Source organism: Festucalex cinctus, chromosome 16 (assembly GCF_051991245.1).
Source record: "Festucalex cinctus isolate MCC-2025b chromosome 16, RoL_Fcin_1.0, whole genome shotgun sequence".
In the NCBI taxonomy this organism is placed as follows: Eukaryota; Metazoa; Chordata; class Actinopteri; order Syngnathiformes; family Syngnathidae; genus Festucalex; species Festucalex cinctus.
The window spans coordinates 24,714,948-24,741,256 of NC_135426.1; the positions used below are offsets into that span (position 1 = coordinate 24,714,948).

General features: G+C 45.3%; 6 protein-coding genes across 11 annotated transcripts in view; 2 read left to right on the top strand and 4 right to left on the bottom strand.

Moving 5' to 3' along the window:
- The window catches only part of ptprr (protein tyrosine phosphatase receptor type R), a 12,452-nt gene extending 9,380 nt beyond the window's left edge, over positions 1 to 3,072 (bottom strand). For all 5 annotated transcript variants that reach the window (XM_077500994.1, XM_077500991.1, XM_077500996.1 and 2 more), the window contains exons 1-7: positions 2,741 to 3,072; positions 1,381 to 1,559; positions 1,169 to 1,282; positions 944 to 1,093; positions 748 to 858; positions 612 to 680; positions 459 to 544 (exon numbers count right to left, since the gene is read on the bottom strand). In XM_077500994.1, coding sequence (XP_077357120.1) covers positions 459 to 544; positions 612 to 680; positions 748 to 858; positions 944 to 1,093; positions 1,169 to 1,282; positions 1,381 to 1,559; positions 2,741 to 2,822 — 791 coding nt within the window. In that variant the 5' untranslated portion in view covers positions 2,823 to 3,072. The remainder of the gene's footprint in view (positions 1 to 458; positions 545 to 611; positions 681 to 747; positions 859 to 943; positions 1,094 to 1,168; positions 1,283 to 1,380; positions 1,560 to 2,740) is intronic.
- A 1,116-nt stretch (positions 3,073 to 4,188) lies between these two features.
- On the top strand, positions 4,189 to 6,294 carry LOC144003309 (tetraspanin-8-like). Its single transcript, XM_077499425.1, has 9 exons — positions 4,189 to 4,371; positions 4,725 to 4,793; positions 5,011 to 5,127; positions 5,217 to 5,291; positions 5,351 to 5,446; positions 5,518 to 5,631; positions 5,706 to 5,744; positions 5,812 to 5,895; positions 5,960 to 6,294. Exons 1-9 carry the CDS (start codon positions 4,312 to 4,314, stop codon positions 6,095 to 6,097), a joined length of 792 nt encoding a protein of 263 aa, XP_077355551.1. The 5' UTR covers positions 4,189 to 4,311; the 3' UTR covers positions 6,098 to 6,294.
- A 603-nt stretch (positions 6,295 to 6,897) lies between these two features.
- Positions 6,898 to 12,192, bottom strand: rab21 (RAB21, member RAS oncogene family). 2 transcript variants are annotated; one of them, XM_077499429.1, is made up of 7 exons: positions 11,726 to 12,192; positions 9,803 to 9,862; positions 9,627 to 9,734; positions 9,483 to 9,546; positions 8,832 to 8,886; positions 8,665 to 8,753; positions 6,898 to 7,376 (listed from the first exon to the last, which is right to left on the bottom strand). In XM_077499429.1, exons 1-7 carry the CDS (start codon positions 11,789 to 11,791, stop codon positions 7,237 to 7,239), a joined length of 582 nt encoding a protein of 193 aa, XP_077355555.1. In that variant the 5' UTR covers positions 11,792 to 12,192; the 3' UTR covers positions 6,898 to 7,236. The 2 variants fall into 2 exon arrangements, with proteins under 2 accessions (XP_077355555.1, XP_077355554.1); XM_077499428.1 differs by lacking the exon at positions 11,726 to 12,192 and adding an exon at positions 11,113 to 11,544.
- Positions 11,010 to 22,185, top strand: myrfl (myelin regulatory factor like). Its single transcript, XM_077499421.1, has 24 exons — positions 11,010 to 13,213; positions 13,807 to 13,879; positions 14,353 to 14,440; positions 14,585 to 14,640; positions 14,725 to 14,938; positions 15,524 to 15,721; positions 15,800 to 15,995; positions 16,060 to 16,136; positions 16,211 to 16,321; positions 16,375 to 16,486; positions 16,559 to 16,759; positions 17,520 to 17,628; positions 17,714 to 17,823; positions 17,888 to 18,033; positions 18,105 to 18,254; positions 18,529 to 18,588; positions 19,334 to 19,380; positions 19,449 to 19,601; positions 20,483 to 20,530; positions 20,614 to 20,698; positions 20,768 to 20,842; positions 20,916 to 21,027; positions 21,118 to 21,189; positions 22,001 to 22,185. The coding sequence occupies exons 1-24, from the start codon at positions 13,121 to 13,123 to the stop codon at positions 22,088 to 22,090; spliced, it is 2,676 nt and encodes an 891-aa protein (XP_077355547.1). The 5' UTR covers positions 11,010 to 13,120; the 3' UTR covers positions 22,091 to 22,185.
- cradd (CARD and death domain containing adaptor protein) lies at positions 20,947 to 23,789 on the bottom strand. Its single transcript, XM_077499427.1, has 3 exons — positions 23,266 to 23,789; positions 21,043 to 22,504; positions 20,947 to 20,976 (listed from the first exon to the last, which is right to left on the bottom strand). Exons 1-2 carry the CDS (start codon positions 23,660 to 23,662, stop codon positions 22,203 to 22,205), a joined length of 699 nt encoding a protein of 232 aa, XP_077355553.1. The 5' UTR covers positions 23,663 to 23,789; the 3' UTR covers positions 20,947 to 20,976; positions 21,043 to 22,202.
- A 113-nt stretch (positions 23,790 to 23,902) lies between these two features.
- On the bottom strand, positions 23,903 to 26,306 carry sco2 (synthesis of cytochrome C oxidase 2). Its single transcript, XM_077499426.1, has 3 exons — positions 26,020 to 26,306; positions 24,733 to 25,277; positions 23,903 to 24,661 (listed from the first exon to the last, which is right to left on the bottom strand). Exons 2-3 carry the CDS (start codon positions 25,274 to 25,276, stop codon positions 24,426 to 24,428), a joined length of 780 nt encoding a protein of 259 aa, XP_077355552.1. The 5' UTR covers position 25,277; positions 26,020 to 26,306; the 3' UTR covers positions 23,903 to 24,425.
- Positions 26,307 to 26,309: the final 3 nt, after the last annotated feature.

Below are 26,309 nucleotides of genomic sequence, written 5' to 3' on the forward strand. Positions count from 1 at the left end.
ACCCGTATTAACGTATAAGAGAATAAAATGAAAGAAATATGGACTAACTTACAACAAAGAATATCTTTATTAACTGTAACAGAAAAGATTTAAAGTGCATCTGAAATTCAAAAATAAAATTAAATCCTTAATTAAACTATAAACATTTTTTTTGGGCTGACCACGTCAAACCATATGATACGGAAAAATAAAATTACATAAAATCAATAAATAATAATGCATTCAAACTGATCACCAACATTAACTCAGGAGCACAATATTTAAAAAAAATTTTTTTTACCTGCAAAACAAAAATATAAAATAATTTGTGAGAGAGCACCACTGCCCCCTAATGTAGTGGAGGTGCAATTGCACTTTATTCTTGGACAGTAAAAAAAATAAAATAAAAAAGCATGTTCCCCAAGGTCAAACGCGCCCTCCAATTTGAGAAGCACCGCTTTATGGGAACAGGAACGTACCTCGGGGGCGGGACAGCGGGCGGAGGAAGCGACCGGGCCGCTGTGATTGGCTGCTGCGGACGTGGGGCGGCCGTGGCCGTGACCACCTGCCGACGCCAGTCAAAAGGTCAACATTGGCCACGGCCAATCGCAGCTTACCTTTTCAGAGGATACCTTGGTGGTCAGGTGAAGGGGCGGAGCTTTCCGCTGTCTGTTTGAAGTCGTCTTGAGTCGATACAAAAGCTGCAAGAAAAGTCACAAAGTGGGAGGAAGGTTTTTGTGTGTGAATTGGATTTGTGCTTGCACGCACCATCAAGCAGACGACTGCCATGATGAGGATGGCGAAGAAGAGGACGGCGGTATACAAGCGTTGCTGTTGCCTCAACGCGTGCTCCTGCGGCTCCCCCTGCAGGACGTTCTTCTACACAAACAAACAATTCACAACTTTTGATCGAAAAATCCAAAGTTTGTGGCCCCAATTGAATATTTGGAGACTTTTTGTGCACCTCGGTGGAGACTTCGGTGATGCCAAAATGCGCCAGTTGGCGATGAAGCACCCTGATGTTCAGCGATTGGACCACGTCCCGGGCTGGGCGGGGCTCGGACGCATCCGGCCGCTCCGACGACACAAACAGCTCCACGCCGTTTTTATTTTCCTGTTGCAGAAAAAAAATCAATCAATCAATCAATCCACTGATCGAGAAGTGAAATTGAGAGGCGCGCGTCCTCACATCCAGAGCGTTGATGTGGACGAGGCCGACAGGAACGCCCAGCGCCGCCGCCACGCCGCTGCGAAACCAACGAAGAAGAGCCGCATTCAGACTGCGCACGTCCAACGCCAAAAACTGCAAACGCAACACAGCAGGTTACAGACAGGATGGATGGATGGATAATCAGGATTTTTTTTTTTTTCCATAATCGGCCAGCCCATCATTCATCTCACCATGGTAACCAGATGGCGTGCGGCCACGGCGGCATGCTCCACGTGAATCTCATCATCCTGATGATGGAGATGATGACGATGATGATGTTGGCGGTGGCGGTGGAGAGGCGGCTCGCTGTCATCGGGCCGCCGGTTCAAATCCGAGGCGTCCGCAACACGTGGCTCATCTGACGACGACTCTGAGGAGATCAGCAGGTCGCGTTACAGACAACAACACAAACGCCATCTCCAGAAGCTTCGGCGAAAGACAACAAACATCCGTGACGCGGTTTCACAATAAAGTGTGCAACAATGTGCAGCAAGCAGGAAGCGCCGCTCACTATCCTGCCATCTTGTTGCTATGACAACCATCAGCTGAGACGTGCTCTTATAGGTCAGTTTAGCTGGCATGGATCAATCACACGCAACCAAGGAAGGAAACTGTTGTTAGCATGTGAAGCTAACCGAGATGAAACACAGACCGAGTTCACCTGACAACATTGTAATTTCCGAGGAAGGTTGTCCAAGTTATCTTGTGTAAATATAATGAAAGCACTTGCTGAGAATTCTTGAAATAGTGTCGCATAGTTATCTTCCTTCTTAGATCATCATTCAGAGAAATCATAAACACACCATGATTATTCAATTTACATGATGGTAACAATGATAACTCATATTTGTGCCATTTTTCCAAGATTCCAAGCTTTGAAGCTTCAGCAGGGTTTCAATGCATTCATTCACTCACTATTTCTTGGTCGAGGTGATGATGAGTTCATGAATCGTCTTCTGGACAAGTTGGACACGATTGAAACTTGACCCAATTTTAAAGCTTCCAAATAGTGAAAGATGTCAAAAGAATGCCACGAAAAAAGCTCGTCATCTTCCCGAGAGGTCTTCTCCTGCACACTCTCCAAACTCGACTGACTTGTGGCGGCCATCTTACTTTGAACCCTTGACCCTTGACCCGTGCAAGGAGAGCACGTCTCCGCGTGCAGTAGCCACACCTGGCCGCTGGGGTCAAACAGGCAAAAGCACTTCAAGGGCACAACTCAACGACATCTAATTTACAATTTCAATGTGGCATCTATAATCGAGTTCTTTATTATTATTATTTTATTTCATGTTATCGCATTTTATTTCCACAGCCAATAATCCAAAAGTGATGAACACCTGGGATTGTGGCTTTCAGCAAAAAAAACCCCATAAACGTTATTCCAGAAGTGTACATCAAACAGGCATATATGCCAAAGAAATTTCAAAAAATTGGCGCTTAAGACGTTTGTTAGCAAGTGAACCTAGCCGAAGCTAATCAAATGGCGTTCGGAAATGTATGCGCGTGAATTAAGCTAATTGTGGCCGACGAGGTGTAATTGTCTCTCACCTGCGCACGTCAACCCGCAGCAGAGAAACGTCAGGACCAGCAAACATCCTCCCGTAACCCTCGTCATCATCTTCATCTCCATCCAGTCCACAGCGGACACGAGAGGAGGAGACCAGAGGCGTCCTCACGTCCACACGGCCACCAACAAGCCGGAAGTGGAGGAAGGAAGCGAGATGAATGGCTGACGATGAGGATGATGAAAAGAAAACGGCTTTTATTTGACACAAGCTGCGAGGAGGGAAGAATTGGTGGACAGTGGGCATTTATTCGTCGCTATTCAACGCTGACTTGAACATTAGGACGCGATAATGTAAAAAGACGCTGCGGGTGAAGAAAGCGAGACTTGAGTGCGACCTGGTGGTGAAAAGGACTTACTGCAGTTAGACTATGGACGTTGGAGAACACGCACAGGCGAACGACTCGCCATTATTTTTCTTTTATTTATCAGTAGTCAGAGGTTGAGATTCCTGGTCCAGAAAGTAAAAACTCTGCTTTAGCCACAGGTGCTTCCAATCACTTGCAATTGGGGACGGGTCTCGAATAAGCTTCGGCTTCTACCCGTCAGCCCTTCTTTCGGATGTCAATGTTGCAAATGATGTGATGTGATTGATGTAAACTGTAATGTGTCCGAAAGGAAAAAATGAATAAACTAAACTAAGCAATTCTCCACCTTCGTCAGTAGTAGTTTGAAGTCGTATTATAGTCGTAGTAGTCGTATTATCTTAATGTGAAGGCCATTTTATTGATTATCTTTCCAAATCATTCCACAATAGTCATTCAGCCTCTCAGCCTTCACAGGCAATTACTCCGCGTATTTTTGAATTATTTTATTATTAGTTGCAGTTTTACCCTTAGTAATAGTATTTTTTTTACTCCATTTGTAGTAGCCTATTTTTATATTAATTTAAAAATATGTATAATTTGTTGTATATTTAATTTGTGTGTGTGATTTTCTTAAAAATTATTATTAATCGTACATTTCTTGGAATACAGTAGTAGTTTTATTAATCTTACCATTAGTGTTAGCGGCACCTATAGGCCACCTCGGGGCATACAGGTGTGATGAAGCAGCGGGTGAAGAAATGTTTTGTTCGTATTTTTTAAACATACATATTTTTTATTTTATTTTTTTGGGGGGGGGGGGGGGGGGCCCACTTTTTTTAAAAAAATATGAAATGCAAGTTGGAGTGCTTTTGGAATAATAACACGACACAAACAGAAGACGCTTTTGTAGAAAGAAAATTGAACAAACTGCGTTCGTTTCCTGAAAATCATGTGATCATTTCTCCAACCTTTTTGGCGAATTTGGTAACCTCTGTCTTATTAAAAGAAAAAAAAAAAAGAATCCATCGTTTTTCCCGGAAATACCGCCCAGGACCGGAAATGCCCATATTTGTCAAGTCAGGTAGTCATTTACGGGAACGGCCACCCCTCAAATAGGAGACGTCCTTCTCCTTTGTCGTCATTAGCCTCATTCGTCGAAGAGACGCCGAGGTGAACACTAGTCCAAACGTTACTTCATTTTTTTGTTAAATTTCCTTCCGCACTTTGTCAAGCGTAAAGAAGCCAACATGACTCAAGTGAACATCTGCGTCAAGTTGAGCTTGATCCTGTCTAACATTTTCTTCGCGGTAAGTTGAACTATTCCGGTCGCCAAGTTAAGTGCGCACTTCGGCTTCCTCGTGCTAACGTTAGCCTCTTCCTTAGCATCTCAGTCTGCTTGTTCCCTCTTCAACTCTCCACTTTTTTTTTTTTTTTTTTTTTTTTAAATTAACTAATGTGAACCTTTTCAACTCTTGAAATAGTGATTATCAAGTGCGTCGTACAGTTGAGATTTTTTGTTTGAATTACGTCAAAAGTTTGTAGGTTCTAATAGCTTAATTAAAGTCAATTTTCCTCAGGTGTGAGTGCTTGTTTGCCCATTGAAAATGTTAAACCAGTCGTTTGTTGTGACGAATGTTGAAGGCTGTCTTTTTCATGACAGATTGTAGGGGGCGCTATCATCACCTTCGCGTTGGTGCTGCAGGTGGTCACACGCTTCAATGACGCCACGGTAAGTGCAGTTCACTCCTTCGCGGTCACTCCCACAATCACAGTAACTCACTCATGTTTAAATTCACTTGTTAGGTTACTCTGATTCATTCACCACATCCTTCCCACATGCAAACATTCCCTTACTACACTTGCACTAACTGTTTCCGTTTTTTCAAATCAAAGGTTAATGAAAACCCACAAACGCATACTAGCTGGCTCACCTTGTATGGTTGCAGGTGGAGGGCCGCTACACCGCCCTAATCACGCTGTACGTGGTGGGCGGCATCACCATGGCGATTGCCGTCGTGGGCGCGTACGGTGCGCACCGCCAGAGCCGCGCTGCCCTCATCGTGGTGAGTCCGCTGCGTCGCGCGTACGTGCCCGTCCGTCAGATTCCTCTTGAGATGGGAAACGTGAAACTCGTTTTTTTGTGCCTGTGCAGTTCCTGGTGTGCATGGTGATCGGCACGCTGATGATGTTGCGCGTCGCCATCCCCCTGGCGGCTGTGCGTCCTGAGGTAACGCCACCTTCCAAGACTTGCACCAAACGGTTATGCTAACTGCGGCCTTGTCACAGGTGGAGGGCGTCATGTCAGACAAGCTCCGCCACCTGCTGCCATTGGACGAAGCTGACGAGCAGACCAAGGGAATCGCCAACGGTGTTCAGGAAATGGTAAAGTTTGTCGTCAGCGGTGTGGCGTGCGCCCACGCCAACACGAGCTGACGCCGTGTTTGTGCGCGCAGTTGCAGTGCTGCGGCGTGTTCAGCTACGAAGACTGGCGGCAGAACATTCCAGACTCGTGCTTGTGTGACGACGAGGCGCGCGTGGAGGGCAAATGTTACAACATTGACTACACGGTGAGAGCACAAATGAAGATTGGCATTAAAATCAGAATCGATGTCAACTTAACTCACCCATGCGTGTGTTGCAGTTCATGATGCTCCAGATGAAGAAGTCGGTCTTCCGCCAGGTGAGTTTTGTCAATCGGGTCACGTGACCGCAGAGTTGAACGTTGCTGACTGGTCGCTTGCGCACAGCCGTGTTTCCCCATCATGGTCCACTACGTCTTGTTGGTCTTCGACATCGTGATGGGCATCACCTTCGTGTTGGCCTTCTTGGCGGTAAGAAGAATTTTGTGGAGCGCGTTGATGCCATTTGCTGACGTTACTTCCTGTTTCCTCGCAGCTGCTGGGCCTGACGCTGTCGTCCATCCTCATCCACCAGCTGCGCGAGGGCAGACGCCCCGCTGTCATGTTGGTGCCCGCCATCTTCAAGCCGGCACCCCCAAAATACCAAGAGTTGGAAAACGCACCTGTGTACTAGTGTGCCCCCTTTTGCTTGGAGGCTGTCATGACAGCTGCTGCCTTAAACCACTGAAGAAACCTTCTGTTACAAATTTCAAGCCTGTCACACTTGTTTGTAAATGCGGCACTTCTTTGCATTTTCTTTTTTTTTTTTTGCCTAGGACTACTGTAGTTGGAAACTGTTTTTGTTTTCAATAAAGACCTTGGTCAGTGTGACATTCCAGAGTCATTTGAGTTGATACCCTTGCTTGCTACTTTGCATCCTTGTGTGCTTGTCCTTAACTGTTATCTTGTATGAGTAACATCGTGTACTTGTAAACTAAAATGTTCCCTCACTTTTTTGGGGGTCATAGTTAAGAGTTAAACTGATACTTCACTTATTTAGCCCACTATAACAAAATGAATATTTTGTCTAATTAGATACTTTATTTTTCAAATACAATTTGTAGCTTTAAAAACACATTTTTCAACTTCTGTCGACTGAAAATGACAAGGGTGCAGGTAACCGATCACTGCTCAGGTGTTTTCAAGGTTTGGTCATGTGACATTCACAAACTCAGCTGTGATTGGTTAACTTTTCAATTGGCAAGTTGCAAGATGTGTTTTTAAAAGGTAGTAATTGTACATGAAAAAATAAATCTTATAGGCAAAATATTGACAAAGTATCCCTTTAACTATTCAGTGACATGTATAGATACCAAATATGCATTAAAACTGGCAACGAGTTTGAATACTGTCTGTGAAACTTAACTTTTTTAGGGAGTGATGGCTACAACACTGAATGCCTTGTTGGCCAAAAATATGCAGTGCACAGATGACTTATTTTCAGTAAGCATTTAATGAACATTTTTTTTTGTAATCAAAGCCCATTACACAATCAAGCATGCACAATATGACTGCCCACGCACACGTATTAATGAGGAATGTTGCCATGAACGAGGCCATTCAACCGCTTTGTGCTTCACCCCAACCAAACGCCACCATTTTATATCAGACAGGAAGTGATGCCATGCATCCACCTTCATGTCAACAATTGGACAGGAAATGGTCGCTTAGATGATTCCTGCTACGTTTATTTATGAACTTCTTCCCATGATCCTTAGCAACATTGACAGACCAGAGACACTGTGTGCGTGTGTGTGCGTGTGCGTGTACGTGTTAGCCAGACGAGCAGCATCCCCCTGCGGGCGTCACCTGCGGCTCATCATCAACAATCTGTACACCTCTCCGACTGGACGTTGATTGGCCGCCGCCATTTCCCTTCGACCGCTCCTCGGCCTGAGCTGCCTCCATCATTCCTAAGTGAAGGATTCATCAAGTGGAAATATAGTGATTAAGCATTGATTATCATACGTTTGCTGTGATGAATAATGATTTGCTATGGAGGAACACTTTTGATTATAATGAGCAAGCGCTTTGCAGCCGAGCAGCAGAATATTTATTTTGGCCGAAAGAAGAAAACATGCAACCGCAGAATGAAAAATAGCACACCAGTTGATGATTGTTAAAAAGTCTCAGCAAACATGTAAACACAAATTTTCCGCAGTCATGCAAAGACATCCACACCCATGTTTTCAAATGTGTTCATCTCAGATAACGTGACGTTGCTCGATCGCATTCACCCCTCCCCCTTAGAATGTCACTGAGAGGGTCCTCTGATGTACGGTAAATCAAAAGAAAGGGCTCACAGAGGCTGTCTTTATGATTGAATATGTTTGGTGAGCTTGACACTAACGACGAGCTCAAACGACGAGATTTTTTGTTGTTGTCTTTAACGACAGTCACGCTGTCAGATTACCCGATGAATTCGCTCTGTGTTGTGAACCGGACGTGCTGTCACACTACAAGTCTGCAACCGACAAGATCCCACCCGATCGTCGCATGTCCGCACTGCTGTCCGGGGAGGCGGGACAAAAAAAGTTTGGGTAGTTGCTTAAAATATGATTTTGTACAATTACTGTATTTTAATTTATTTACATGTGTCGGGGTAATACAGCCCATTTTGTGAATTCATTTGGGAGATAACAAATGCTATTATTTTATTATGTTATCAAAAACTGAAATATTCAGCCTATATTGTGCTTGCGTACATAATTTTCTATCCTGCTTAAATATTTAGCTCTATTTGAATTGTTTTAATCCGGTGCATTTGATACGCACGTTCACTCCAAACCGTCATGTTTCGTTCCTCCAAGGGAGGGAGAAAAAAAGAAAAAAAAAAAGACGCTTAGCAGCACGGCTGTCAAGGCACCATGCAGTTTTTGTACTTTTATACTACTGACGTCGCCATTGCCCACGACGATGTTGCGAGGTGGCTCCCGTCCATAAAAATCAAAAATAATGTGACTTTGGATATTATTAGAGTATGATTCTGGGATGAGTACATAAGTGCACATTTGTTGAAGACTGATCACAGATTTGGGATGGACGGAGTCGTGCTCGCCGGCGCTACGCCAAACAACCATAGAACACACATTTTTACATCTTCTCAGCATGCATGAATGCGCACAATGCATCATCCACTAATTTGCATCATTTTCCCGCTGCATTTTCTACAATCACGTCAATGAAGTTGAAGTTTCTTACGTTTACACAAGTCCAAGAAGAGCTCCTCGATGCCGCTGTTGAGCTTGGCCGACGTTTGGTAGTGCTTGGCCCCCACCGATGCTGCGTAACTATGACGACAAACGCGCTGATGAGAAGCCACCCTGTCACGGCCGCAATGATGTCATCGTTCGCACACGCTCACTCACCTTTCCGCCTCCTCCGTGGAAACATTCCTGTCTTTGTCCAAATCGGTTTTGTTACCTGCACGACATTGACATGATATTGTGAGGTCATAGGTTAACAAACTGTGTTTCCAAGAGACATTCTCCAGCGAACCCGCCTCATAATCCAAACGATAACTAAACAAAGAAAATACAAAACGAATATATTGTATGTGCCAGCACTCAAATGAAGATTGCGTCGCTGGTGTAAGAACACAACAGAATAATTCGTCAGCGTGCCGGCGCAGCTGCCGTTATTTTTCATATCGTCCGATCTCGATTGTTATCTTGATTATTAAAACTACATTTCAAAATGCCAGCTAAAAAGCATCTTGTAGCCATAACTAAAGAAAGAAGGGATACTTCAATATGGTATTGACATATGAAGTACTGATTTTTTTTTTTAAATGAGAAATGTGAACAAAGAAAAAGATTCTAACAAGTTTTTACTCAACACAACCAAAATGAAGCAAACTCCTATTTTCAAGAAAAAATAAGTTGGAATGTTACAATAAATCACAATTACAAAATTCAAACTTTAATGGAGGGGGGGGAATATTTCACCATAACTTGAGTAATATAATCCCTTTGATCCTGTAAAAGATGCTTCTTGTTGTCATGACGACCGCCACTTACCTACTATACATAAACAAATGTCGTTGCCCAACATCTTGCGCAGTTCTTTCACCCAGTTCTTCACCTGCAAAGCAAACGCCAGCTCAGACCAAAGCTAAAGACCAACACGTAACTTAGCATGTAGCTTAGCATGTCGCTCGTTACCTTCTGGAAGGAGTCCTCATCAGTGATGTCGTAAACCAAGACGGCTCCATTGGAGTCTCTGTAGTAGATGGGACCTAACGCGTGGAAACGCTCCTGACCCGCCGTGTCCTGCACGCACACACGCGCAGTCACGTGACCCGCCCCGTGCCAAATGCGCACCGAGAGCGCCGCCTTACCCAGATGGCGAGGTTGACCCGCTTGCCCGTGATGTTGAGCTTCTTGGTGAGGAAGGACGCCTGGGCAGACACACACACCAAATTCAAAATCAGACACGCAAGACCATGTGGTGTTGAAATAAAATCTGAGGGTTTTTTTCTTCTCAAGATCACATCATGTTTTTAATCAGTTTGTTCCCCTTTGCTTCGAGAACAATGACATCAAGCAAGGCAAGTTTGGCTTCGTTATCTTCCTCCTGTGCGGCATTTCCTTCATTTGTCACAATTCCAAACACGTTTCTAACTTTTGCTTCCAAGCATTAATGGCCACAGAAGTTATTTCTTCCAATAATGTGAAAATAAGTTCTTCCTTATGGAAACATTGTCAATAAATTAGCATTCTTTTGACAAAAGTTCAACAATTTAGATCATGAGCTATTAAGCTACATGGATTGAAGCGGATTGTTGCACTCAAATGTTTTCTTTTTTTTCAAGTCGAGTTGTACAAGTGAGGCAAGGCGACCCTGCAAAGTATTTGAAAGCTCATACCTGAGTCAAAAGTTTCCGACATGCAGATATGTCACAATTTTCAGTATTTACTGCTTTCCTTTTTTGGGTGCATGGTTGCCTTCTCAAAAGCTTTGTGTTTGGAATGTGTTCTTTATATCTTGTATTGTTTAGTGATGTGATTTGTGCTGTGCCTTCTTGGCCAGATTGCCCTTGAAAACGGAATGTTGCCCTCAAATGTTTTTCTTTTTTTCCCCTGATTAGAAAAGTTTGATTTTTGGTTGATTACGTCACAAAATAGGCAATCGGCTATGAGATTTAATTCCAGTGGCATAGAGATACGGTTTAGTAAATGTAAAATTGGTCGTGTTTTAACAAGTACTATTGTCAATGTGTTTCAACTTGTTCTATAACAGCAATAAATAAGTCCGCAGATGACGTAACATACGCCCCTTAAAAAAAAAAAAAAACGTCTGTGATGTAACACAAGCAACCAGATTCCTTTTAAGGCACTCATAAGCTGCGTATGTGTAATGTGTAATAAACATTTATTGAATATTCCCGAGAAGAAAAGTCAACATTTCGAGTTGACATTTTCTTTTGAGCAATCGGGGACGCTTGTTTTCGACACCTGTAACGTCAGAAGGTACAAGTCTCGAGCGAGACAGTCGGGAATCAAAAACACGCGTACACCACCACCGCCGAGTGATAGCTTTCAACACGCCACCCAGCAATCACGGACGCTTGTTTTCCCACACCTGCGACATCCCGACTACAGGCACCGCACGAGAGCGACAAGCCGCCCCGCCTCCGCCGCGACTCACCTGAAGAGTCGTTATGTGCTTGTCGTTGAATTTGTTCTCGCAGTACCTCAGCACCATGGACGTCTTCCCCACACAACCTTCCCCCAACAGGACCACCTTGAACGAGAAACTTTTGCCGCCGCCGCCCGCTGCCGCCATGGCGGCCGTTCGATGTGTCACAACAAGCTAGCCCCCCCTTACCCCCTTCCGCCCGCTAATGCTAATATTTCGCACGTAGCAAACCACCTCCTGCGTAGATAACATCGACTTCCGACCAGCGCGGGGAAAGGAGCAAACAAATCCAAGCAGACACTTCGACAGCTGTGTTGACTTTGAAATTGAACCAAGACCGACTTGTCAACATCAAAGTGGGATAAATCCTCGTCAGAGTGACGCCAATGCAACTAATGGCGTCCCTTTGCTACACTTAGCCGGCTCGCGCCACAGATCGTGTATTGCCATTACTGGACTCACTTGGTCGCGTGAGCGGCGATATCACGTTGTCGGGTTATGTTAAAGCTAAACAAGATGTGAAGCCAACTCAATCCAAATCTAAACGTCACTCAGTTGACTTTGTAACCTTTGTGCACTGCAAGAATAAAAAGACCCAAAACACACGGTCACGACAACGCACATCAGAGGGAGATCTCTCCACGTACACGATCTGCGGTGTCACATGACGAGGTTTGCTCTTCCTCATGATTCCGCAAACATCTGACAGCAAATCAAACACGCATCGGACATCTGACGCATGCCAGTGTGACCCCAGCACAACACAATTAATCAACAACACGAGTTACATTCATCATTTCGTACATTAGCTTCTCTATGGCAAAGGCCACTAGTGGTTAGCACGTCTGCCTCGCAATTCGAAGTGTCGCGGTTTGAATCTTGGCTCTTAAAAAAAAAAAACCCACGCACGTTAGCTCTTAAACTCTAAAATTGTCCCGGATGTGAATGTGAAGGCTCGTTTGTCTCGATGTGGCCCGATATTGGCTGGCGACCAGTTGTTTGCTTTGTCTTTTTCCACAAACATCTGACAGCTGCCCGTGTGACGCTCTGACGGCCACAACAAATCAATTCATCGCGGAGAACAATACAAGCTGTATTTGGCTTTTCACACGTTGAATTGCAGGGCAGTCCTGAGGTTATGGCTTTGATTATCGGGGGTTCGACCTTTGTGCTAAAAATAGAAGCATATCCCATAATCCCTTGCGGTCGTCCATATTGAGAGGCAGGCTGCATTTACAGAGAATAAATACTATGTTGACAGTGGCGCTTGCCATTTCACACGTATTCTAGTCCAAATTAATCTGGAAAATTAAAACATCACCAAAATCCGGCCGATGGGAAAGCATTCCGAGTCACTAGACATGAACGCTTTTATCCACAACATGGAGAAAATCGCTGTAATTGGCGGTGAAGATCCGTACAAGATTGACAAGTCTGATCACGATTTCATACCCGAATGTTATCTGATTTTTGTTTTGTTTTCTTTCTACCCAGCCCATTTTACACTTTGAATGATTTTCAGAACTGCAACAGTCTAGAAAGCTATGAACAGTTTATTTGTTGATGGGTTCATGACAAAGACACTAAAGTCGACCCACCACTGGATTTTAGCTTCACTGAAGCATTTGTCAATGTTTATTTGTCATGAACTGACGACCAGTCTTATTGTTTGTCTATATGTGCCCCCAACAATGACTTGGGGGACCAGTCCAGGGCGCAACCCGCGTCTCACCCCAAATTAGCTTGGATGGGCTCAGATGATGATACAAATGCATTTTGTATGAACAGTGATCGCCGCGCACACCCACGCACACCCAGTAGGTGTGTGACACACCTTCCTGTTCAAAGCTCAAAGTCCACCTGACGCAAACCAGACAGACGCCACACAGCAGCAAAAACCACTTGGGAGTCTTCGTATACGCGAATATTTCTGAAAAACAAAACAAAACAAAAAAAAAGTCTGTCAGGGTCCAAACATGGACGTCCAAAGTAGCAAACAGAGCCGACCCCGAGCAGGATGACCAATCGGATTGACAGACGGACAGACGAGACGATCGGTCAGGTGGCCAGCGGACTGGAGCCGCGGCGGCCATTTTGGATTGAAAGGCGGGTGAGTGAGATTAAACATGTCTGACTAACGTTCACATTTGTGTACGTGTGTGTTGGTCAAGTGTATTATTTCAGTTGTGTCAAACAAAGACACACATGACGTCTGTCCTGTTGCCTAGCAACGCTCACGGTTCTCCTCTTTGTCAGGTGTTGGTGCGTGAGTGAGACTGTCTGCGTGTGTGTGTGTTTGTGTATAAGAACGTGTGCGTATGAATGAGACTTTGCGTTCCGGCAGGCCGAGGTTGTTTTCTTTTGCACGCCGCCGGCACGCCAATCTGGTAACCGAAAGTTGACTGGACTTTAGATCGAGTAAAGCCAGGTCTAAGTTGTGGCGCAGGTGGTGAAATGCGATTTGAGTGAATTTAATCAAGGTGCAGGAAGCCAGTTTCAGTTTCGTGCAAGAAAGAAAACTCCCTCATGCTGACACAAAAATAGGGCAAAAGAGAGGATGTTTGTATGTGTTTAACTGTGTGTGATTTTTGTTCCTGCGAGACTGTGTGAACTGTTTGAGTTATTGCATCAGTATGCCTGTGCGACTGTGTTCCTGTTGCCTAGCAACCCACACGCTGAGGCCATTCAATGTCTCCTCCTCAGCGCCACCAGCTGGCCAGCATGGAGGATGCGGCCGTGCACGGCGAGACGGAGGCGCTGCAGCAGTTCTTCCGCGGTGAGCGCCACGCCAGACAGGAAAAAAAAACAAAACGCGCGTGTGCATGTACATTATTTTCCTGTTTTGCAACAATTGAGTTGGGAGGTGAAAATTCCGGATGAACCTCAAATGAACTGCAACTTTTCCAGGTCAACTCAGTTTGACCTTGTGTCAACTTTTGAATGTGGAATGATCAACATGACGTCAAGGTCATGTGACACAACCACTTGGATGCCTTTCTGTGGCTCCTCCAGTGACCTGACCACTTCCTTCTGTCGACATCCTGTTGACGCCAGTTTGCAACGTGGATGCGGAGACAGGAAGAGTCACAGAAAGTGGAAATCCTTGGAATTCGAAATGAAAATGCAGCTTTTGTCAAATTTGTGCGAAAGAGGAAGTGGAGCGTTCAACATTTGAAAGTTGACTCAAGGTCGACTAAAGTTGACTAAAGTTTCAAGGTCATTTGATGACGGTGACATGATGACGCGCAGGTCATGATGTCAGGGAGGTTCTGGACAGCTCAGTTGCCGTGGATACCAGCATCCTGGAGCAGTACCTCAGCAGCGACTTCAATGCTTTGTGAGACGCGCCGTGTTTTGTGTGACTCTATTTGCATGTGACAGTTTGCGCGAGTGACTGCATGTGACCGTTTGTGTGGGCGTGTGATTGCGGGCGTGGCACGAGTGCTCCCTGACGTGTTTTTGTCTCCTGCGCGCTTCCTAGCGCGCTTCCCGAGTCTCCTCCGGACTCGGACGTCTGCTCACCCGAGCAGATCCCAGGTCAGTCATTGGCTCCGCCCACTTCCTCCACCCAACACCCACTCCAGCGCGAAGGCTAACATTAGCGTGACGTCCGATTGACAGATTTCCAAACCGGGCTTTCCTATTGGTCCGAGCGGCCAAGCCACTCCGGCTACGTCCCTCCCGATGTCCCGCTGCCGACCGCGCGGCATTTGCATTTTGGCCAATCGGCGAGCGACTCGGTAGCTGCGGCGCCGTCTGACGGCTACGGCCACAGCTGGGTGTCTCCGGCCCCGCCCTCCTGCATGCTGGCCTCCACCTCCGCCTCACAAAACTGGTGAGCCATTCGCAAAGTGTCGTATGCGTACCACTAATGGCACGCAGTCTCCCTCTAGTGGTACGCAAAACAATCACTGTTTTCAAGTCCAGAACATTTTTTTTTTTTTAAAGGGGAAGTCAATCCACGAAATATCTTTTCACAGTATTGTGATTATTGTATTTGTGGAATATGAATCGAGCAGCAACATCCATTCCTTTTTTTTCCATCTCATGGGGCGGCCATTTTGCACTTGTTGTTGACTGAAAATGACATCATAGTTGCTCAGGGTTCAGGTAACAACCAATCACGGCTCAGCTTGCGCATGTCACATGACCAAACTTGATAATATTTTGAACCTAGATTGGTCATCATTACCTGAGCCCTGAACAACTGTGACATCATTTTCAATGAAAGGAAAAATGGCCGCTCCCTGAGAGGAATGACATAGTAGGGGTGGATAAAACATGGAAAGAATTGTTTTGGGTTGACCTCTCCAAATACAGTTCAGAAAGGTGGCAGGACAAAAAAAAAAAAAAAAATAAAAAATTGTCCAGCTGAACTCAAATAAATAAAGGTAGCGAAGCGGCTAACTGTCATAAAAAGCGTCCTGCTGTTTGTCTCGAGCTCCCCCGACAGAAGCAAAAGGAAAAGAAGCGACTCGTCGTCGGGACCCGATCGACTTCCGCTTGGGGACGAGTCCTCCTCGGGTCCCGTCGTCGTCGTCCCCGGCGGCCGCCTGAGGTGGGAGACGTTCCGTCCGACCGAGTGGAACGCCGTCCTGGACGCTAACGTGCGCGTCATGTGAGTCAGCCATTTGCTTTTTTTGTCGCCGCGCGTGACCACGTTGGCTCCAACGATATCTTTCGTGTCCCGTCGCAGGCATCCTCCGGCGTTGGCGGTGGCCACGGACAAAGGCTTCAACTTCTCGCCGGCCGACGACGCTTTCGTGTGCCAGAAGAAGAACCACTTCCAGGTGACGGTCCACGTGGGCCTCGCCACGGAGCCCGCGTACGTGCAAACGCCGTGCGGCGCGCGCCGGCTGGACCACCTCGACATTAACGTGTTCGGAGTCAAGGTTAGCTTCCGTTAGCTTAGCGCAGTTAGCCAACGACGCTAATGGGCGCTAAAACCGCCGCCAGATGGAATCTCCCGAGCGTCGCGTGACGATGGAGCAGTCTCAGGCCGACCGCACTAAGAAGCCTCTGCGGCCCGTCAGGTGGGCGACGCCGCACAGCAGGTGGGGCGGGGGTCGCCGCGCGGCTCGACGTGACCGTTGTTCGATTGCCGTAGGGTCGGCGTGGCGAACGGCGCCGTGAGCAAAGTGACGATCGGACGGCTTCACTTCAGCGAGACCACCGCCAACAATATGAGGAAGAAGGGACGGCCCAACCCCGACCAGAGGTACATCATGGGTGGGGGGTGTTTTTGCGAGTATGCTAATTGTGTCTGTCCAGATATTTCCAGATGGTGGTTGGATTGTACGCCGCAGTCAAGGAAGAAGACCAAGACAAAGACTCGTCATCCTTCCTCCTCGCCGCCCTCGTGTCCGAACGACTCATCGTCAGGGTAACCGCTCGCTCGCTCGCGCCCGCCGACGCCACCATTTTGTTTTGTGATCTTCTTGACGCTCACGCGCAGGCGTCCAATCCGGGCCAATTCGAGATGGACGGCGACGCCCTGTGGCAGCGCGGGGCGGCGCAGGACGCCGTGGCGTGCCACGGCCGGGTGGGCATCAACACGGACGCCCCCGACGAGGCGCTGGTGGTGTGCGGCAACGCCGCCGTGATGGGACGCCTCATGCAGCCCTCCGACCGGCGCGCCAAGTGCAACATACAGGAGGTGACGCCTTTGTTATGGGGGACCAAAAACGGACAAAATTCAAAATAAATAAATGACGAAATAAGTAAATAAATGACTACAAGTGAAAATAAAAATGGATAGAAAAAAAATATAATTTAGAAATGAAATTAAAAATAATAAATATAAATGAAATAATAAACAACAACAAAATATATAATATAATATAAATAAAAACATAACATTTGTATTTAATTATATATATTTTTAGACCCGTTTTTATTTCACTTTTTGTCTTTTTTTTTTTAATTTATTGAATTATTTAGTCATTTATTCATTTTTGAATTTTGGCAGTTTTTGGTCCATACTGCCAGACGAAATGTTATTCAAATGAGGGGGCGGTCCTAAGCATGTCTTGTCATAATTGACATAATGGACCAACCCAAGACACGTGTAGGACCGCCCCCTCATTTGAATAACATTTCGTCTTGGCAGTATGGACCAAAACTGCCAAAATTCAAAATAAATAAATGACGAAATAAATACAAAAATGACTACAAGTGAAAATAAAAACGTATATACAAAAATTCAAAAATTTAATATAATTTATATTTGTTGCTTTTATTTCCGTTTATATATTTATATATATATAAATATATATATATATTTTTTTTTTTTATTTAATTTTTCAATTCTATTTTATTATATCCCTTTAGTCATTTATTTTGAATTTTGGCAGTTTTGGTCTTCCGTAGTTTGTGACGCCGGCGCGGCTGTTTTCTAAAACTCGTCGCGTGTTCAGGTGGACGTCGAGGAGCAGCTGAGGAGGATTACGCGGATGCGACTGGTGGAGTTCGACTACAAGCCCGAGTTTGCGTCCAAGATGGGCATCGAACACGCGCACCAGACAGGTCAACAGCGAGCTGGCGTGGGAGGTTGGGAGGGGGGGGGGGCTGTGTAAAATACGATTCACGCGTGTCGTTTATGACGTTTCAGGCGTGCTGGCTCAAGAGGTGAAGGAGCTTCTCCCTTCGGCTGTCAAGGAGGTTGGCGACGTCACGTGCCACGACGGCCACAATATCGACAACTTCCTGCTGCTCGACAAGGTATTTCCTCTTCCTCACAACCTTCTCCTCTTCCTCTTCCTCATGGCCGCTCTTCTCCATCCAGGACCAGATCTTCATGGAGAACGTGGGCGCCGTGCAGCAGCTCTCCAAGATGGCCGACAGCCTGGAGACGCGCGTGAGCGAGTTGGAAGTCTGGAAGCGACGCCTCGCCAAGCTCAAGAGCCTGACGGGAAGTCTGCGTTCCACCGGGTACGTCCTCCTCTCCAACTTCCTCTGCCTCAGCGCGCTTTCAAAATAAAAGTCTTTGTGTTGCCGGGCAGGACGTCGAGGAAGCCGAGCACCGCGTCGGCGGCGGCGGCGGCGCAGAATTTGGACACGCCTCCCAAAGCTTCCGAGGCGGACGACGCCGACGCGCCGCGGAAGATGTTCCGGGCCGGCGTGCTCACGCTGTGCCTCGCCGTCGCCGTTTGGTAAGCGATGATGTCACTTCCTGTCTGCTCTCTCATTCACCGAATTGAGCAAAAATTCCTCATTTCCTGACTATAAATATTGTTCATCTTTATAGTCAGTGGCAGCGCAATTAAATACTCTTCCACTAGATGGCCAAAAGTACAATGACTTGGCATGTTGACATTCAAACAACACTAAATATCCACAATTGAGACGTCATCATTATGTCAATATTTTTGTGACATTTTGGACAATACTGAACGAGAATGTGTACGTGTGTGTGTGTGTGATCAGCGTCATCACCATCGGCACCATGTACCTGCTCAACTTACCTGCTTCTGGCGTCGCCGTCAGGTGAGCACGTTTACTTTTTACTGCATCTATTAGCACTTGTACTGCGTTTCTACTTATGCAGTGGTGCCTTGAGATACGAGGTTAATTTGTTTTGTGATCGTGCTTGGATCCCAAATCATCTTTTTCCACTGAAATGTTTAGAAAGTACTTTTTTCTTTTTAAATAAGAAAATTTTCACTCAGCAGTATTTTACTGTCTAAAAACATAGCGTAATAAAATATGCTGTCCACATAACCCACAAAGAGCACAAAACGTAACTGTACCTAATGTATTGTCCGTCTCTGCTCTTCTTCTGTGGTGGTTATGAGCAAACTATCTTAATGACTCAATAGCGCCACCAATGTACTTCCCCCTCCACTGCAAGGAAGGAAGCCAATGTGAAGCGATGGTGGTCGGATATTTTGAAGCAATTTTACTGGTTTCTCACGACAAAAAAATGAGGTTACGTGACAGCTCGTATTTGTGAAAACTCTGAAGTCAAGGCACTTGCATCGCAAGGCACCACTGTGTTGACACTCGTACTTATTTTTACTTGATTTGCAAAGAAAAACAAGATGGAGGTGTTGCTTAGAAAAGGTTTCAAAACTTGCTTGGTACCAAGAAGCAAATCACACAAGGGGGAAATAAAATCTTAAATTGTCTTGTGCACTGCCATTATCTTTTTTTCCACAAGCAGACATTTTGTGGCAAAACATGGCTCAAAACGCTCCAGTGTAGTAACGTGTTTTGTTTTTGTGTGCATCAGTAACAGCAGCGTAATTCCCACGCCGACGTCAGCCAGCGGAACCTCAGGTAAGGAAAGCGGATTTCTTCTTCAGTGACAAACAACCGATTGATTCATTTCTGGGTTTTCATCGTAGCGCCCCCTATCGCTCCCCCGGGGCCGTGGCCCCCCGACGTGCACTTCTGCGAACTGCTGTACTGCGACACCGTGTACTGCTGCCCCGCGCCAGCAGGGGGCGGGCATCACGTCAACGCCAGCCTAGCGCAAGCGAGCGACGGCGCCGGTATCGGTACCAGACGCGATCGGGCTGCCGGATCGGATCGGCGGTCGCCTAACGGACGCGTCAAGCTGCAGGATTGGCTGGAAATGATCCGGTTGATGTCAAACATTGGAAAGAAAATATGAAACTCATTCACTCCCGCCTGTTTTACTGGATTTTGACTGATTTTGCAAGGCTGTCAGGTTTACCTGTTAGACATTAATTAAACACGACACAAAAAGGAGAGACGACACTCAGTTCAAGCTTGCAATGATGTCAAAGATGCTCTGGCAATTCTCTTGCGTCCTCTCTTTTTATTGGGGATGATTTCCTGTCCGGTTACAAAAAAATAGTGTTGCACTACTAAGGGGTGGGGAAAGCGCAATAGTGCAACGCTGCATTATCTAAAAATATCTGCTTGGATATAAGTGTGTTGCAAATAAGCATGTGATTATCCATGAGCAATGAAAGTTCTCGTTATCGTTATTGTTAAGACTGGTTTGTGAACAGCTAAAAAAAAGAAACCAAACCTAAGTGGACACATCTGAATCGCGCATTTCGTTAGCGCTGCTGGACTGACGTCATCGGCAAGCGTGAAGGCGCTTTAATCTATTTTATTATTTCTTCAATCTTAAAGTATTCTGCTTTTATATTCTTAGGTTGATTTACATTTTTACAATTTTATTCCATACAGTTTGTTATTTAAATTACATCTTTCATATTTTCTTTCCAATGTTTTGTTTTGACGTCAACCGTCAATTTTTTTTTTCTCATATAACTTTATTGACAATTTTCCAGCCAATCCTGTAGTGTGACATCATCTTTAGGCGACACCGATCACGTCTAGCAAATGGTGTGACTGCGCGTGGTCATGTGACAGGAAGTGACAACGAATGTTTGTTTGTTTGCAGAGAAATCTACAGACCACTTCCTCAACAAGCTTCAAAGTTCCACAGATTGTACGTATGGACACCCCTAACGCGCGTGCGTGTGCGTAAGTGTGTGGATAAACTGCGCGTGTGTGTGTGTGTGTGTGTGACAGGGACCAACACAACCATCACATCCTTCATGATCAAAGAGAACCAGCAGGTGATTGACAGCCGCTACTGCGTGCGAGACGAGTGCGGGTAAGTGAGCGGAAAACGCAAAAAAACGTCAACAAAACGTTCTTACCGTTGCCCGTTTGTCGTCTTCAGACCCGACAGGTTCGTCTTCCAGGTCCCCGTCAGCCCGTTTGTGCCCCTCAACATGCGAGTGACCCTCCTCATGAAGTAAGGCCGCTTCGTGCCACGCACGCACGCACACACACGTTGACCTCTTGTTGAGCCATGCGCACGTGTTCAGTTCCACCGAGCTGCTGGTGGTGCACCTGTGCGCCTCGCACGAGTCGTCCACCTGCGCCGCCCTGCACGACAGAAACCTCGTTAACGCCGGCCCGTATGCCGCCAACACGCAGGTTCCGCAAACGCACCTTCGCTTTCCGAGTCGTCGCTCCTGCGAGTTGGCCTGGCCGAGCAGCGCTGACTCAACTTGTGTTGGTTTGCAGGGGGAACACGAGTGGCCGCTGCACGTGGCTCGGCTTTACCACAGCTCGTACCACTTTCGATCCACGGTGGCCGTAAGAACACGCACGCACGCACACATTTATGACACAAATAGAAGCAGAAAATCCATAACATTTCTGTAGATTTCACATAAAAAGACTGAACGCAACAACAAATAAATGAATCGCACTTTGGCCAACTGGGGCAGTATAACACAAACATTTGGATGTGCGTCCATTTCTCATTCCTGAGCAAACCACACAAATAGTCATTCTTCACAGGGGATAAAGAACATATGCCCGTGAATATTGTTCAACCAACTAACCGATTTTGATCATTCAGAGAACTATTTTAACGTAAAATTGTCCAACTCTTCGGGATTTCAGCCTCTTAGCACTAAATACTCTCCGATTGGAAGCAGACTGATTTTCTTTATATTGAATCTAAATAGAACAAATGCACATGTTTTATTTTGAAAATCACATTGATCAACATTTTTGCCAATTTTGACAGACGTGACGGGCCAAACAAGTACCAGAATCATAATAAAATGTTTGTGAATAAAGGGACGGAAATTAAACTTTTTTTTTTTTTTTTTATCCGATTACAGATAACAAATTTTTTATTATTAAAATAATTATTTGCACAGATAGCAAGTTAGCAACTTGAAAAATACAAATGACATCATTGATTTGTCAAAAATATACATTAGCGCCTCAGTGTCAACAAAAAAAAAAAAAGTTCTGTTCTTCTGAAAGTTTCACTCCAGAAAATCCCGTGATTGGGTTTCATTCTGCTCTTAAATCACAATTCTAACTGTATACACACACACACGTCTGTGTAAGTCATGTGACCAAAGCTGTGTGTCATGTGACTTGCGGACAGGGTCAAGCCGACTGCAGTACCGACCATCACTTCGGGGGGGCGCTGTTCACAGACTACCATTTCTACTTCTACCGCCGCTGCAGCAACTGAGCTGACACCACTTTTTTTTTTGTCTTAAAAATGTGATTGAATAAAATAAATAAAGTGTATATTAAAAATGTAAATAAAACTATTGAAAGTCCAAACGAGGCTTCGGTATCGCTCACGACATCATCACGTCCCTCAGGACGGACGAGTGGACGCCTGCAGCCCGCAGACTTTGTTGCAGTCGTTGCGCGGTGGCGTTCTTCCCTTGCGAGCGTCGCCATAGCAACAGTGCGGCCAGCGCGGCGTCGCGGCAACACAGGGCGTGGTCGGCGCGGCAACGGAACAGGGCGGCCGAAGACACGCCCAGGTCCATCGCGACCGACTCCCACTCGCCGCCCAGGACGGACGCCAGACGCGAAAGCTGACGCTCGGAAGGGACTTGCTGGGCCGCCGCGTCCGGAAGGACGCACGCGTCGTCTGACACAAAAGCAAAACAATAACAAAGTCAATCGAGGGACACTTTTTTTTTTTCCCCTTCATTTCCTCATCCCACTTCATTTATTGTCAATAGGAACAATGTAAACATTGTTAAAATGAGTTAGAGACTGTTTGAGTTTATGCCTACATTTAAATTTTTTTTTATTTATTTATGAAAATAATTGGTCAATTCATGAGAATGACATAAGCAATTTTAAATGAACATTTATTCTTTGCATTTTTGTTTTTAGACAAAATTACATTATTAACTGTTTGAATCATTAGAATTACATAATCAAAAATGTTTTTAGTTATAAAGTTATGATAATAATATGTAAATAAGTTTACCCAGCCAGCTATATACTTTGTCAAAACATTTCACCATAAATGTCATATTTGAACGCTTTCACAAAGGATAATTTGAAAACTAGTGACGTCATGGACTTGTGCTTTTCTCACATAAACGATTAAAACTCTTATTTGATGTTCTAGTTCCTATTTCTACACAGACAATTCTGACTAAATGATTACAACAGTCTTAAAAAAAATTGTACGAGTTACAACATTTAAAGTTTGGTTACAAATTTTTTCCACTTTGACGTCAGAGCCATTAAAAAAAAAAAAAAAAAAAGACTGCAGTCTTATCGTAATAATTAAGTTATATGTTGTCATCTTTCTATACTTTTAAACACGCTTTTAAAATAAATAAAATACATGTAACAAATTTTCGAAAAGACAGTAAAATTGTGATGACGTCATACCTGTAGTCGACGACCTTCCCCGGTAACTCGTCGGAGCCTCATGCGGTAAGGTGCCAGTCCCAGTCCCAGTCCCGGTCCCGGTCCCAGTCCCAGTCCCAGTCCCAGTCCCAGTCCCGGTCCGGACGTCGAGCTCTTGCTGCAGTCGCTCTCGGAGCCACGCGAAGTCGTCGAGAGCTCGGAGGAAGCACGCGAAGGCTTCCGGACCGCGCTTCGGGAGCACGTCCAGTAGTTTGAGGCACCTCTTCCGGTCGGTGCTCTCCGCTAAAATATCTTCCACCTGCGCGGCAGTCAGGATGTCCTCCTGATACAAGAAGGGCAGAACGCCGTCCGACACCAGCAGCTGCTCGGATAAATCCAGGCGCATCTTTCGCAGAACTTCTTTGTGGACGGGATCCATGCCGACGCTGTTACTTCCGCATTTGTGCCTTTTGTTTGTGTGTCCGACGAGAAACAGAGGCAGAACTAATGCATTTCCCACGGCAGTCACGTTGAGGACTTGCGTTCAAACCAAAAGCATTCATTAAGCAATTTTAATGAGCTAAATACAAAAAAGAATAAATAAATAAATAAAATAAATAAATGAATGTCTTTATACTCACAGACGTATAGTGAAAAATATGTGGTATAAAATTGGGTATTAGGAATAGACCTTTTTTTTATTATATTTTTATAAAATCACTAGCTAAGTGAAATCCCATTTACCATTTATTGTATAATATAAAAAAATACAATTCTTTAGTTGTTCAATAAATATGCTTCAGACATTTCAACTAAATGAAGAGTTGTCTTTTCCCTTTTATTGGCCAATAATAATCAGTATCGGCCATGGGAAACCAAAAAAAAATAAATAAATAAATAAAAAAATAAATAAAAACTACCAGTCTCAATTAGATAAGTATGATTGAAAAATCCAAGATACCATGAGACCGTGAAATGGTGATGAACAACTGCATGCTGTTTTGCTCACTGTTCAGTAAAATATTTAAAAAATCCGTAAACATCTGACATCTCTTGAAATCTTATTTTTACTTTTTGACGGATGTCACAAAAAAATGTTCATAATTATTCTTTAACATGATAGCTTTAAATGTAAAGTATCTAATGAGGAATATTTACAAAATCTCCCATCTCTCCTTTACCGTGTGGATTTAGTGGAATTATCACAAGCGTTGCACTTGTACATGTTCAGCGATGTGCCGGCGGACGCTTTGCACGATGTGCTCCTTGTCCTTTCGTTGGCTGTAGTAGTCGACCAGGATTCCGTCGGGGCTGACGAGGTAGATGAGGATCGAGTGGTCCACCAGGTAGTCGCCGTTCTCGTCCTTGGGGCCGCGGCCGGCGTATACCCGGAAGTCACGGCCCGCTTCCTGCACCTCTTCCGACGTGCCCGTCAGGCCTACCTGCGCTCACGCCAAAAACAACAAAAGGTTTAAATGAGAAATTTGGAGACGTTTCCAACTTTCCAACCTACAAGTCGCGGGTGAAAGTCTTTGACGTAGCGAGCCAGCGCGTCCACGCCGTCACGCTCGGGGTCGACGGTGATGAAGAGGGGCTGCACGGGCGGCAGCGAGGCGTCGGCGTCCAGCTCGGCCACGGCGTCGCTCATCTTGTCCAGCTCGTCGGGGCAGATGTCGGGGCATTGCGTGAAGCCAAAGTACAGCAGCACCCAGCGGCCCAGGAAGTCTTGCTTGGTGCGGCGCTGCCCGTTGTGGTCCACCAAGTCGAAGTTGCCCTTACCCAGCGCCAGACGCCGCAGCTGCCCCGTGCGCGTTTGCCGATCCTTCTCCCGCTTCTCGGCGTCTGCCCACGCCCACGCCGCCAGCACCCCGCCGCCCAACAGCAGCGTCACGGCCACGCGCGTCCTCGGCTTCAACTTGACCGGCGCTCGGTCGCCTTGAGACAAGAGGCGGACGGGGGGCGGCGGAGCAAGTCTGCACGGACTCCGCCCAAACGTCTTCCGGAGCCGCAAACCTCCGCGGAGATCCGCCGCAACGCACCTCAGTGCCAACATCCTGAACACAGGCCAATCAGAAATATGTCGGTTTTTGAAACGTTTCCATCAACTGAGGCTTCCTGATTTTAAAAAAAACACACACACCTGTAATCAATGCTCGAATCACTTGCCAGAATAAAAAACAAAACAAAATATCAGATAATCCTCTTGGATTTGGTGCGTAGTTTACTTCAAAATACAGGTAAAATGATTAATCTATTATCAAATTATTTGACAACTGTTTTGATAATTGATTAATCGTTTATAGAGTTCTTATATAACTTAAAATCCTCATAATTTCTGCCTCTCAGTACATATTCTCAGATTTGTGTAGTCCTCCATGAAAGCAGATTGAACCCCAAGAGAGAGAATATAAGGTATTGCTGAAATCAACAGATTAATCCATTATAAAATAACCGTCAGTTGCAGCTTTAATCACAACAAATATCAACTATATTATTTACATATTAAAATATTGATAGTGCATTTAAAGAAAAAAAATATACAGTATAAACTTAAATTATCACTCACCAAATATGATGTTGATTTTATTTTGTCTATATTAATGAAAAATAATCAGACTACAATCACGTTTTTTTTTGTTTTTTTTTTACCCCCGAAACAAGAATGTAGAAAAAAATGATAATCTAACCGTAATTCCCTCCAGATAACAATTCTGTGAATTAAAATGACCTCATTGTCGCTGCTCAAGTTATGTTGCGCTTATCCACGTTTCCGGTTTGAAGGAAGTTGAAACTTACCTGTTATCAGTTCCACGCGCGTCCACGTACACAAACACAAGACGAAGAAGTAAACAAGAAAAAGAAGACTCTTATTTAACTGCTAGCTGCCATTAGCACGATGCTATCAGCGGCTTCTTCACCTTTTTACCTCTTTCTTCTTCTTTGTGTTTAAAGGCTTTTAGCAACCAGTATATGCACATTACCACCACCTACCGGACTGGAAACAACCCTGCAACATATTGGCTTTAGCCAAAGGCATTTGGCGCTTACATTCGACCGTTAGTGAAAATGTGTTTTCACTTTAAAAA